General features: G+C 35.4%; 1 protein-coding gene across 1 annotated transcript; it reads right to left on the reverse strand.

The window, feature by feature from the left end:
* Window positions 1–7,517: 7,517 nt before the first annotated feature.
* Window positions 7,518–7,951, reverse strand: LOC102980733 (60S ribosomal protein L36a-like). Its single transcript, XM_007107235.3, has 2 exons — window positions 7,886–7,951; window positions 7,518–7,805 (listed from the first exon to the last, which is right to left on the reverse strand). The coding sequence occupies exons 1-2, from the start codon at window positions 7,949–7,951 to the stop codon at window positions 7,530–7,532; spliced, it is 342 nt and encodes a 113-aa protein (XP_007107297.1). The 3' UTR covers window positions 7,518–7,529.
* Between the last annotated feature and the right edge of the window lie 5,004 nt (window positions 7,952–12,955).

A 12,955-nucleotide genomic window follows, 5' to 3' on the forward strand; every position in this document is an offset into this window, starting at 1 on the left:
TGAAATTATCATTTATACATATTTACCTTTAGCATTATTTTTAAAAAGAGTTACTGCTTTGAGTCATGTTATGATGTAGATGGAGTAATGGTACTTACTTCATTCTGTCTTATACTATAGTTGATGACTTTCCCTGCCTCAGGAGAGTATAAATCTTTGAGGAAATTGAGTTATTCTACAGCGAGATTTGTGCTTTATTTATCTTACCCCCTCACATGTACATCCAGAGCCAAACAGAGAAATTTGCATATAATAGGCAATTGCTTCATGATTTTAGTTTTTTAATTAACCCATGAATATGTGGTCAAATGATTTTTTCAAAAGTAAATAAAATTAGACAATTCCACTAATAAATATTACAATAAAAATTTTAGTGTGTGATGCTTTTATATTTCTCTCAAGTGTTGAAAAGAAGATATTTACACTTCATAATTTGTAATTAGTGTTTGATTGATCTACATAAAATATATGAAACAATGTCTGTTGGGGAAATGTAATTAAAAACAAAACCTTCTCCCGACCCAGAAAACCTGTCCACAAAGGTAGTAGAGAAAGAAAACAATTTATTATCAAATAAGCATTAAACCAGAATGCAATGCTCATTACAGACAATCCACTGAAAGATGTAAAGACTGAAAGGATTCTGACCCTTTACGTAGACAAGCAGGTAGGACTATTCCATGTGTGTTTTCAAAATTAATAACTGGTCTTTAGGTAAAAGGACAGGATAGCACCATTTGTCATGTATAGCTCATCCCATCTGAGAGACATCTGGTAATTCAGGTGACTATCTGTGTTAAATAAATTGGCTTAATCCAGAGGAGAAACTAGCTTTCATTTATTTTTTATAGAAGGTGGTTTTGCAACCTAGAGCAAGAATCCCACCAGAAAATTTAGACTCCTCCCATGGAAACTAGAAGATAAAAGTTCCCTCTTCCTTGAGTTTGCATTTCAGAGATAGCAACTTAACCCTTTAGAAAGACATTCCTGGGTCATAAAGCTACCAAAGGCTTATCCAGTTTTCAAAAATATTTACATTACATGTTTCTAAAGAAAAAGGGAAAGGGGTGATGTCACTTTCCTTATTTTCACCAGGAGAATTGTTCTTATTTTACATTTTTATTTGTCTTTACAATCTCAACACATAATAAATCACACACAAGAATACAAGTAGTCTCATAATATAGTGAAATATTTAAAAAACTTATATTTGAAAATTATTGCAAGAAGTTTTTGAAATTTTTGCTAAGAGTTTTTATAAGTCACAGATTCCTGTTAATGAGTACGGTTGAGCACAACTTTAGGCCAATTATCTTAACCTGACATCATTTGACAGTAAAAAATCTCAGTCACACATTATTATTATCATCATCATCATCATCATCATCAGTCATTATTATGTTACCAAGCAGTTGCCTGGCAAAGGCTAAAACCCTAATTTAAAATTGTTAACATTTTTGTTGCCTCAAGGGAATCATGTTGTAGTCATGTTTACTTAAAGATTCATATCAATTATTTATCTGCCATGTTTCATATAGATTTTATCCAACCAAAAAATAAAATATGTTCTTTAATGAGAAGAAACATGGTGCATATTGAATCCGTCTAAATATAGTTAGCTAAAATATCAATAATCTAGTTAAAATGGATTTTTTTAACTAGGTAAATAATCTAGTTAAATAATTGTAAATGCTGACAGTGTAAAATACTAGTAATACTGTTTGTGTGTGTGTGATAGAAAATATGAAGAATTGTATATGTGCTAATATAATCATGTTTATTCTTAATATTATGTCAATATATTATGTGTAAATTAGATGAAACAGGACATGGAAGTATGCACATATTCTTGTTATAAAGCTATGTAGGAGACAATATTATTACCAATGCTTCATGAAAAGTTCAGGAAGATAAGATGGGGTATGAGATTGGATATGGGAGGAATTGGCTAGCTTTTTTCTTTTTTTATTGTATGTAAAGTTAAGACATAAGACACAGAGGTTTTAAATCAAAAAATCAAGAAGAACTCACACATTTAACAAAATTGTTAATGCACTTATAAAACAATTAATATATGCCATTAATTGTTCTAAATGCTTTTCAAATATTGGTCATCTCACTTATGAAAATGAGCAGACATTTTAAGTAAAATGCTAACAAATAGAATTTAGTGTTTTTGTAGCAGACTATAACTCCACAACCATTTGCAGTTGCTAGCAAGAATGCAATTTTGCTCATTTTTAATGAAAAACCAAGTAAATTTAGAAAGAAATATTAAGAAATAATCTTGAGTTGCCAAATAAATATTTAACAAAATTCAACATCTATATATATAGTCAATGTAATCTATCTGTATAAAATATATAATATATCAGATATATAACATACAATTTTTACTACACGTATATAGAATAAATTGCATTCCCTTAGCAAGATTGGTTAACAAAAAATGGTAAAAAATGTATGTACTTTAAAGACCTGAACAAATTATGAATATCAACAATTTTTAATATATTTATGAAGGAATAAGCCAATAGAAGATAAATTATTAATATAAACATAATTTAAAATTAAATTATCATTATTTGCAGATGATATATTTGTACATCTGAAATGAAGATAACTGCCTGAAAACTGTGAAATAAAATTCATATTTTATGGCAAGATGAGAATCATTTAAACATAGAAAATTTCTTCTGGCTTTTGGTCTCCTCTCTCCTCACACTGTACATTGTGTATCTGCATTATGCATCAACCAAACCTCTCCCATCAGCAGAAATATCTGCTTAATCATGAGGAGCTACATTCTCCTAGCATCAATGGAACAACTCCTTAAAAGATCACTTTCCTTCTTGATCTCACAAGGGGTACACAGTGCTTAGATCTGGATCATGTAAACTGCCAAACGTCATTTGATGTACTGCCCTCTGTCTCAAAAAACATGTATAAACTGTGTCTTGACTTCTAATGAGTGGAACACTTCTCAGAGCTCTCAGAGATGTTCTTCCAGGTTATAGTCCTCAAATTTGGCCCAAATAAAATTTTACACTTCTCTGTTAGATCAACTCTTTAACTTTTTGTGGAAAAAGTCTATTAGAAACAATGAAAGTACTCAGATTTTTCTAAGGTTCAAACATGTTCTTACATCAATTTTGATCTCTGCAAATGTAAGGAGCAATCAAAGTGTCGATCAATAGGCAACAAATAAAATAAATAATGGTATACTTAAATTAGGAGGTTAATTTTTAAGAATTTTGTGCTATTGTGCATTTTATTTATTTATATTTTTTTATTTTTAATAAATTTATTTATTTTCTTTTATTTATTTTTGACTGCTTTGGGTCTTCGCTGCTGTGCGTGGGTTTTTTTCCAGTTGCTGCCATTGTGCATTTTAGATACTATATGATTTGAAGAAGAATGTTTTTATCACCAGAAATTTTAATCTCACTTTTCCAATATCAAATTGAAAAAATGTCTAACTTCTTCCTATATTTCTTGCCATATTTTTCACTTTTTTTTCATATATGGTTACTTGAGAAAGCAATAATCAAATATATTAATTTATTTTATTTTCAGGTATGTTACCAGAAAACTGGGTTTGCCTCTTGGTGGGTGTTGAACCAAAAGACACAGCCAAGCCAAAGAGCAGGAGAAGGAAGTATTGATTACTTGCAGCAAGTAAGGAGAGCACGTGGGATCTTTCCCAAAGCAGTGTCTCCCTTAAGAGCAAAATTGGGGAATTTTTAAGCTAAGAATGTGTGCATATTCATGAGGGGGTTTGGGGGTTGGGCAGTGGACAGAGTCCGGGCTTTAGCTGATTGAAGTCAGAAAGGTTAGCAAAGGTCAACAGCATCATCCATTAGCTTCCAGGTTATCTGGTGGTTGAGCTTCAGGCTAATCTTTACCATTGAAACAGAACTGGGAGTCTTTACAACTGATTTGTTATCTTTGCTATTGTTACTTCTCTTGTCTGATAACAGTTTGTTTCTGTATTCTTTTGTTTCCTTAAGATCATTATGTACTGAGACCTGTTCAAGGGCAAACATTGGAGCCAGGCTTAGATCACAAAATGGCTTAAGCCAAAAAAGGCTCCTCTCTTTCTTCTTTTTTTTTTAAATAAATTTACTTATTTATTTGTTTTTTTTGTTTGTTTGTTTGTTTGTTTATATTTGGCTCTGTTGGGTCTTCGCTGCTGCACGTGGGCTTTCTCTAGTTGAGGCAAGCAGGGGCTACTCTTCATTGCAGTGCACAGGCTTCTCATTGTGGTGGCTTCTCTTGTTGTGGAGCAGGGGCTCCAGGCATGAAGGCTTCAGTAGTTGTGGCACACAGGCTCAGTACTTGTGCCTCGTGGGCTCTAGAGTGCAGGCTCAGTAGTATTTGTTTTTTTTGTTTGTTTGTTTGTTTTTTTATATTTGGCTCTGTTGGGTCTTCGCTGCTGCACGTGGGCTTTCTCTAGTTGAGGCAAGCGGGGGCTACTCTTCATTGCAGTGCACAGGCTTCTCATTGTGGTGGCTTCTCTTGTTGTGGAGCAGGGGCTCCAGGCATGAAGGCTTCAGTAGTTGTGGCACACAGGCTCAGTACTTGTGCCTCGTGGGCTCTAGAGTGCAGGCTCAGTAATTGTGGTGCACAGGCTTAGTTGCTCCCTGGCATGTGGGATCTTCCCAGACCAGCGCTTGAACCTGTATTCCCTGCATTGGCAGGCAGATTCTTAACCACTGCGCCACCAGAGAAGCCCCAAAATGACTTCTCTTATGTGAAGAAAGCCATGCGTGGTTCTCTTTCTCCCTGGACCCCCTACTCTATCTGCTTACAAAACAGTCTCTTTTTTTTTTTAAACAGTTAAAATGTGTAACAAATGTACAACTCAGACAATGATTCCCCAATTATTTAATTATTCAAGAGAAAATGGAAATCTGCAATTTAGGTGAAAAGTCTTCTTTTTAAAGAATATAAACTTTGTGCCGGCCAATAAACCCTTGTTATCAGACATACACTTTGTCCCCACTTGTAAAGGGACTGTTATGGAGGTTCAGACCACAGGTTGTAATCGGCTATGTTATGGGACATTAGAAGTAATGGAGGCTTAAGAGCAAAATTTACAAAAGAAGAAAGAGGGGAATGAAGTAGAAGTAAAGGTTAAAGGGAAGCAGAATATGCCACCCCAAAATATACCTCTTTGCCATAAAGATTATTTTGAGAAACTGCAGACTCAGAAGAAGCTCTAGAAACAGAGTAAAATTTACCTTTTTTGAGAGAAATCTACTCTTACAAAGGAAATTTACATTAGAAAGGGGGCCTGTTCCGGGAAGAGAGCTATCACCAGAGATAATTTTTTTTTTCCCCTGAGAGACTTAACTTCATGGCAGGACAACATTTGTTTACCAAACTTTTCCTCTTCTCATCTTCCTGTGAATTGTCTCCCCGCCCCCAAACACACACCCCCCCCCACACACACCACACCACACCACACACACAACACCACACACACACACCACACACACACACACACCAGACACACACACACCACACCACACACACAAACACACAACACACACAACATACACACACCCCACATACACACCACACACACATCACACCACACACACACACCACACACACACCACACACACCACACACACACACCACACACACTCATACCACACACACCACACCCACATACCACCCACACACACAACACACCACCCACACACACACACCACACTCACACACACCACACACACAGACACACACACACACACCACACCACACACACACACACCACACACAGACACACACACACACACACCACACCACACACACACACCTCTCTTTAGCCAGTTATATGAAGCTAGTATTCAAGGTAGAGGTTTGGGCCATCTCAGACAGTTTACTCATTTTTCTTGAGTATCTCCCATATATACATGAGGTAAACATGGATAATAAATCTGTTTGTTTTTCTCTTGTTAATTTGACCTTTATCGCAGAGAGTGTTAGCCAGTAATACAGAGGGTGGAGGGAAAATTATTTTCCTCTGCTACAAGGTCAAGGTAAGGAAAACCACATTCTGACATAAAATCCATCCCCACCACCACAGATTTGCACTATAACTGTTAAAATTGATTATATCTTGGAATCTCAAGGAAAAAAAATTATCTCTTAAAGTTAAGCCCTTGCCAGTCAAAACAGACTGTGTGGGTTAGTTAGGACTGTGTCCTTCAATCTTGGGGAATTATTATTAAATTAAAATAAAATAGATAGGTCTTTCTCTTTCAGTCTCAACACAAGGTAAAAAAAAAGAACCTGTTCTGGAACTTCCCTTTTCTCTCTCTCAGTCTCAACACAAGGTAAAATTAAAAAGAATTTGTTCTGGAACTTTCCAATATTAGTTTAGTATACAAGAGCATACATTTGAGGCTAAAAATCCTGAAGTGTGTCTTAACTATTTTAGGTTATTCATTAATTAGGAAAATTTCAAAACCCTTACTTTTATACTGGCTTATTTCAATATTATCCTGAATGGAGAAATTCTATTTAAGTTTTACATGAATAAGAAAGGCTTCTGTCTTTTCTCCATACCCCTTCCCATTCTGTTTCACTAGTACATTACTCTTGTGAAGAATTTCTAGATTTTAGTATTCAACACTCTTCCTTTTTATTATCTTCAATGAAAGTGATTACTATTCATGCCAGAACTGAAGCTTAAAGTTTCTACATTGAAATATATCCTTGGATCTTTATTCTGAATTTGTTTTCTTTCATTTATACTATTATCATGTCATTTTTACTCAGCTGAAAATAGTGACTGAAGCTGAAAACACGTGGTTTTTGAACATATTTTTTATATTTCATGTATTTTAAAATTTCTCAGATTTTGAAGATAAGAATTCTTATAAAACCTCATTTAATGCATCTTAGGAAATGCTTTTGTTTTTTTAAAAAATTCACAAGTAAAACATATGATTGTCAAACAAATTTCTTTCTATGACAACATGATAGGATTTGTTGATAGCAAGAAAGAGCGAATATGATACATCTTGTCTCCAATAAAGCAGTTCCGTCTCTTCCAAATGTCACTTTTTAAAAAATTATCAGCACTGAATATGTTTTACATAATATGGTTGTGTAGGTATTGTACTGGTCAGGAACTTAAATTCAGTGATTAGCAATCTGTAATTAGTATTGTTTCGGGGGAAGTTTTCCAGTTCTTCTGCCAACCTTTGCCTGATACAATCTATCATTTTTAGCAATAACTTATAAAGTAGAACTGCAACTTAGTTGGCTAAAATTTGAGAAATTATAAAATAGTGTTGGGATGAAAACAATTTTGAGAAGTCCCTTTCGTAATCAATGCAGCCACAATCTCCCCTGAGGATCTATTTTGACCTACAATTCTAGATGAGGGGCCTCTCCTAACGTGTTCATCAGGAACCATGTGTTACCCTCTATCTCAGTATTTTATTTTATTTTATATTTTTGAAGGAAATAGTCTCAAATTTTTATTTTCTTCATAATAAAACAAAATATGAAGCTCAGAACTGGATCACTTGGCGCTTTCTCTTCTTATCTCCTCCCAGCTCAAAATGCTTGCATCTCTTAATAGCCAGCATTCTCTTAGATCTGCAGTTGGGCTCAACACATTTAAACCTCAGCACAATCTTCTTTGTAGTTTTAGCCTTTTTCTGGAAAATCGGCTTAGTCTGCCCACCATAGTCACTCTGCTTTCTGTCATAAAGCCGCTTTCCCTGGGCATACAGAGACTCCTTGCCCTTCTTGTATTGTGTCACTTTGTGGGGTTGATGCTTGCCCTACTAGGTCTGGTTTACAAATCAGAGGCAAGAAGGAACAGCACAGAAGCAGGCTGTAACAGATTCATTTCTGTCTGAGCGCAGGGAGTTTTAAGTTCCTTAATCTCCTTACAGAAAGTCCGGCAGGTTTTAGGAACATTCACCATGTTTGCAAGAGCGCCATCGGCATGGAAAGAGAGAGGCCTGGCAGTAAACTGAAGTACCTCAGTATTTTATACACTAGCAGTTCACTTGTCTGTCCCCTTCTTTTGAGTGACAGCTCCTGGAAAGTGGGTAATGTCTTACATATATGAATCTCCAACAACTTATATGTTTGAACTTAATAATTTTATATTGAATTAATGAATTCCAAATTTTCATATAATGTTTACACAGAGGTGTTTATTAGTTTCAGCAGAGGAAGTAATTTAAAGAAGTTTAAAGTTTGGAACACCCATGATTTTTATCAGGTCATTAAAAATGAGGTTTCATAGAAATGCAGAACAATAGGTATGTGGATATGAATTTTCTGAGTTAGAAATCTCTAAAAAGTGAGGGTACGTTATCCATTCATGTAGTTGACAAATATTTATTAGACACCATACTATGCCAGCCTCTTTCCAAAATGGTAGGGGACAATGTAGAGAACAGCAGTTGTCCTGTGATCACAATTTTTATGTTTGAATAGGCAAGAAAAACAATAACAATGTAAAGCACTAAATGGATCGTATTCCAGAAAGTGTTAGAAACTCCAAAAAAAAAATTGATTTTATTTTAGATTGAGTAGTCAGGATATTCTCTATATCACTGACATCTAAGAAGAAATATAAATCAAAGAGAAAATTGTGCAAACATCTCAGGAGAGAACATTCTAAGAAGAGGAAACAGAAAATACCAAAAACCTGAGGTGTGAGAATGCCTCACATATTTATAAAAGAGTAAGGCATCTGACAGAGCAAGGAATGGTGACCTCAGAAAAAGTGGGAAGACATTTGATTAGAGAGAGCAGGCTCTACAGTAGTTGACCTCTTACAGGGATGGGGGAGGAAAACGTTTTCTTCAACCCTTTAATGATCCTTGTCTGGGTCTGAAGATTAAACTGACAAAGACAGAACAAGAGAAAAGCATACAAATTTAATTGAAATTTTACATGTACATGGGGAACTTCACAGGAGAATAAGGACTTGGGGAAGTGACCAGAATAAGAAGTGTTTATTCCTTTTAGACAAATAAACAAAAAAAAACATTAGTTTGTGCAGAACTGAAAGGCAAAGGGGTAGTAAATGGTGAAGAAGTAACTGGGAGGATAAGGGTTATTTAACAAGATTTGTTTGTATAGATTTCTCATCCCCAAATTCCCTTTCCCTGGTCACAGAATATATTCCTCCTCAGTATAGGGAAGGTTCTATGACCTGTTTCTCAGAAGAAGTGTGAGGGGAGAGAAGTCAGCGACCTTCCTGCTTCTGGCATTTTCTGAAATTCCTTCAGCTCAAGATATTCAAGGTGCCAACATGCCATATTTTAGGGAAGTGTGTTCCAAACCCTATCATAGATCATATAAGCATTTGGATTTGAATCTAAGCATAGTGTGAAGTTTGTCATTGAGGTTTTTGAGCAAGACTTTGACATGCTCTACCTTATGATTTTGAAAAATCTTTACTGTTTTGTGGGAAATGTACATCTCCAAGAGAGGAATCAGAGAGACCAATCAGGAGATGTTTGCCAGAGTCCAGGTGGCTGGACATGAATAGCAAAGGTGAAAGAGATGGGAAACAGTCAGATTCTATATGGTTTATGTTGGTAGAGCTGAATAAATTCTGATTGATTGGATAAGAATGTAAACAAGTAAATCACAGATGATCCCAGATACCTCAGGCTGAAACAACTGGAAACTGTGGTTTCCATTCCCTTTATTAGTCTCATTCTGACTAATAAAAGTTACAAACTTAGAGCTGAAGACAAAAATTTATTTAGTTTAATAACAGGAAACGTTTATTTTAATTTCTTACTCTAATTTTGATATCTAGAAATAAATTATATTATTAACTTCCTGTGGAAAGTTATTAGGTGATAAATCTAAATTTTAAAACTTGGCAAATTTTAATATTGCAAATGATTTAAAGAAAAGTTGTCCATCTAATATTTTATAATGCAATAAAAAAGCTAACACTATTTATCTTTGAATCTTATGATTTGTGATTTATAATAACCATATATATATATATGTATTTGATCTTTGCCCACAGTTTCTGGCACACAGCTCCAAAAACTTTTGTCATTTTCTATATAAGAGACATAGGGCATCATTTGTTAGAATATTAAGTTTTGTTCTCAGTCCTGAAATAGTTCCAGATCAGGCTGATTTTTATATCTATTTGTATTTTTATCAAAATTTCTGATTTTCTTTGCTCACAGTCCAGTGATGAAATTAGACTCATTTCTTATTTTTTTGGTGAACTTTCTTCCTTACTTTATTATTCTTCCTATTCATAATCACGTACTGTTTGGGGAGCCAAATTTTACATAGAATCCCACCTCCAACTTCCCAGGTTTAAGTGTTCTGTACTTTGAGTTAAGAAGCTTTTAAAGTGAAAACAATTATCTGTGGTACCTTATGGTATCAGTAAAATTTGTATTTAAATTACTTTGTTTTTAGTTGTGGATGATAAACACACACATGCACCCACACACATGTATGCACACACGAACACATGCACACAGAAACTTAGGTAAGAAAGTCGAGGTACAAAATGATTTTACTATTAGACTGAAAAATTATCTAGTTTGTACCACTTAAATATGTATACATCATATATAAAATATATATGTGTATATAAAACATAAAGTAAATGTATATTTTGTGGGTTTTTTTGTGGTACGCGGGCCTCTCACTGTCGTGGCCTCTCCCATTGTGGAGCATAGGCTTTGGACGCACAGGTTCAGTGGCCATGGCTAACAGGCCCAGCCGTTCTGCGGCATGTGGGATCTTCCCAAACCGGGGCACGAACCCGTGTCCCCTGCATTGGCAGGAGGACTCTCAACCACTGCGGCACCAGGGAAGCCCTGTAGCACCCACACACATGTATGCACACACGAACACATGCACACAGAAACGTAGGTAAGAAAGTCAAGGTACAAAATGATTTTACTATTAGACTGAAAAATTATCTAGTTTGTACCACTTAAATATGTATACGTCATATATAAAATATATATGTGTATATAAAACATAAAGTAAATGTATATTTTGGGGTTTTTTTTTTGTGGTACGCGGGCCTCTCACTGTCGTGGCCTCTCCCATTGTGGAGCATAGGCTTTGGACGTGCAGGTTCAGTGGCCATGGCTAACAGGCCCAGCCGTTCTGCGGCATGTGGGATCTTCCCGAACCGGGGCACGAACCCGTGTCCCCTGCATTGGCAGGCGGACTCTCAACCACTGCACCACCAGGGAAGCCCTGTAATGTATTTTTAACAATCAAAGTAATTTTTCACCTTGAAATCTCTTTTTAACTCCAAACAGTAACATTTGTCAGGAATTTGGGGTACTTGTTTAATAAAGATTCTGTGGAATGTTTCAAAGATCTTACTTTCATGAGTAAGATATTTTCCTGAGGGAGTATTTTATCTAAGTTATATGCATTGCCACCTTTATTAGGTTGGTCTTCTCTTAGGTAGGGTTAGGGAATCGTTTCCATGCAAATAACAAGGATTTCCCTCTAGGTCTATGCTTTTAGCAGTGTATAAGAGGGATTCATTCCCAAAATTAATACACTGCTAATGTATACCTGAAACCCTAGAGAAGGGAAAGTGTCTGTTATAGCACTGAAGTGGTATTCAAAGAGAACCTTACTTGACTGATAACAAGCCTAGATTTCTGCTTTGCCTTCCAGAAAGTTCAGAATTCAATTAAATGCTGAAATGCAATAACAAACTCAGCCAGATGTGCCATACACCTAATTCTTCTCTTTGTTCTTTAGATTTGGGTCTCTGTAATTTTTTTTTTAATATTCTTGTTTTAAAAAATTTTAATATTGAAAGATGTCTCAAATTGAAAATTGGTAGAATATAAATCATAGTTTTTTAATGACAAAAATATTATTTTACTTACAACAAAAACTCTTTCATGTTGTTTTGGCCTTGATTAAATATTAATAAGCATTATTTTGGACTGTTAATTCCATTATCTGGTCAGAGGCTAATATTTGTGTATTATTTAATAAGAAAGCAAAAGACTAATGAAGCCCATGGTTTCCATCTCATGCTGTAGAGAACTATAAGTAGTATCACTCTATCATTACCATTAAAAGAAGCTTGGCTAACTTCAAATTCATACCTTTTTGCAAATGCATTAGAACACTGTGGTCACAGAGCACAAGTAATGGCCCCCAAATCTAAGGAGAGACAGTGTTTTCAGGGAGAGAGGAGACAAGATCTTGCACTTTTCTTTGAATATGAAATATGTATATATATAGCTGACTCACTTTGTTGTACTACAGAAACTAAAACAACATTGTAAAGCAAGTATACTCCAGTAAAGATATAAAAAAAAAGAATATGGAGAAATATAAATTAATTAATTAATTAATTTAATTAAATGAGACACCAGTTTAGGTAGAATAGTCAACAAACTGGTGAAGGCTGAGTGTGGACTGGTGAGATAGTGTGAAAGTTGGAGGAGTCTACCATCTTGCAGTCTCTTTCTCCAGAAACCTTACAAGGCATTCAGAGAAAGAATCTAATAGAGCCCTAAGAAGTGTCTATTATGGTGCAGACCTGCGGAGGGGAGCAGCACCCATGCAGGATGGGTGAGAAACACTGCCTAAATTCTTATCTGCAATCTCCACTGTGGGATAAAAGTTTTAACCTGTCATAGGACATGCAGTGGCACTAATGCTCTTAAACATTGTTAAACATTTGTCACAGCAAGTGGAAGGAAAAAGAAAGGTTCTAAAAATCCATTCTTGACAGAGGAACAGTGTTACATGATGAGCCTATAACTGTAACCAGGTAGGGGCAGATAAATTGTGGAAGGCATACCTCCAAGTCCCAGATACATGGTACAGGTCTAAGACTGAGCCAGAATAACTGATTGCACATACTAAGAAACCTCCCATAACAAGTAACCACAGAATACTGATGAGAGAGGGATGGGAGAGGAATAATAGTAGTATG

This window comes from Physeter macrocephalus, chromosome 10 (assembly GCF_002837175.3).
Source record: "Physeter macrocephalus isolate SW-GA chromosome 10, ASM283717v5, whole genome shotgun sequence".
NCBI lineage: Eukaryota > Metazoa > Chordata > Mammalia > Artiodactyla > Physeteridae > Physeter > Physeter macrocephalus.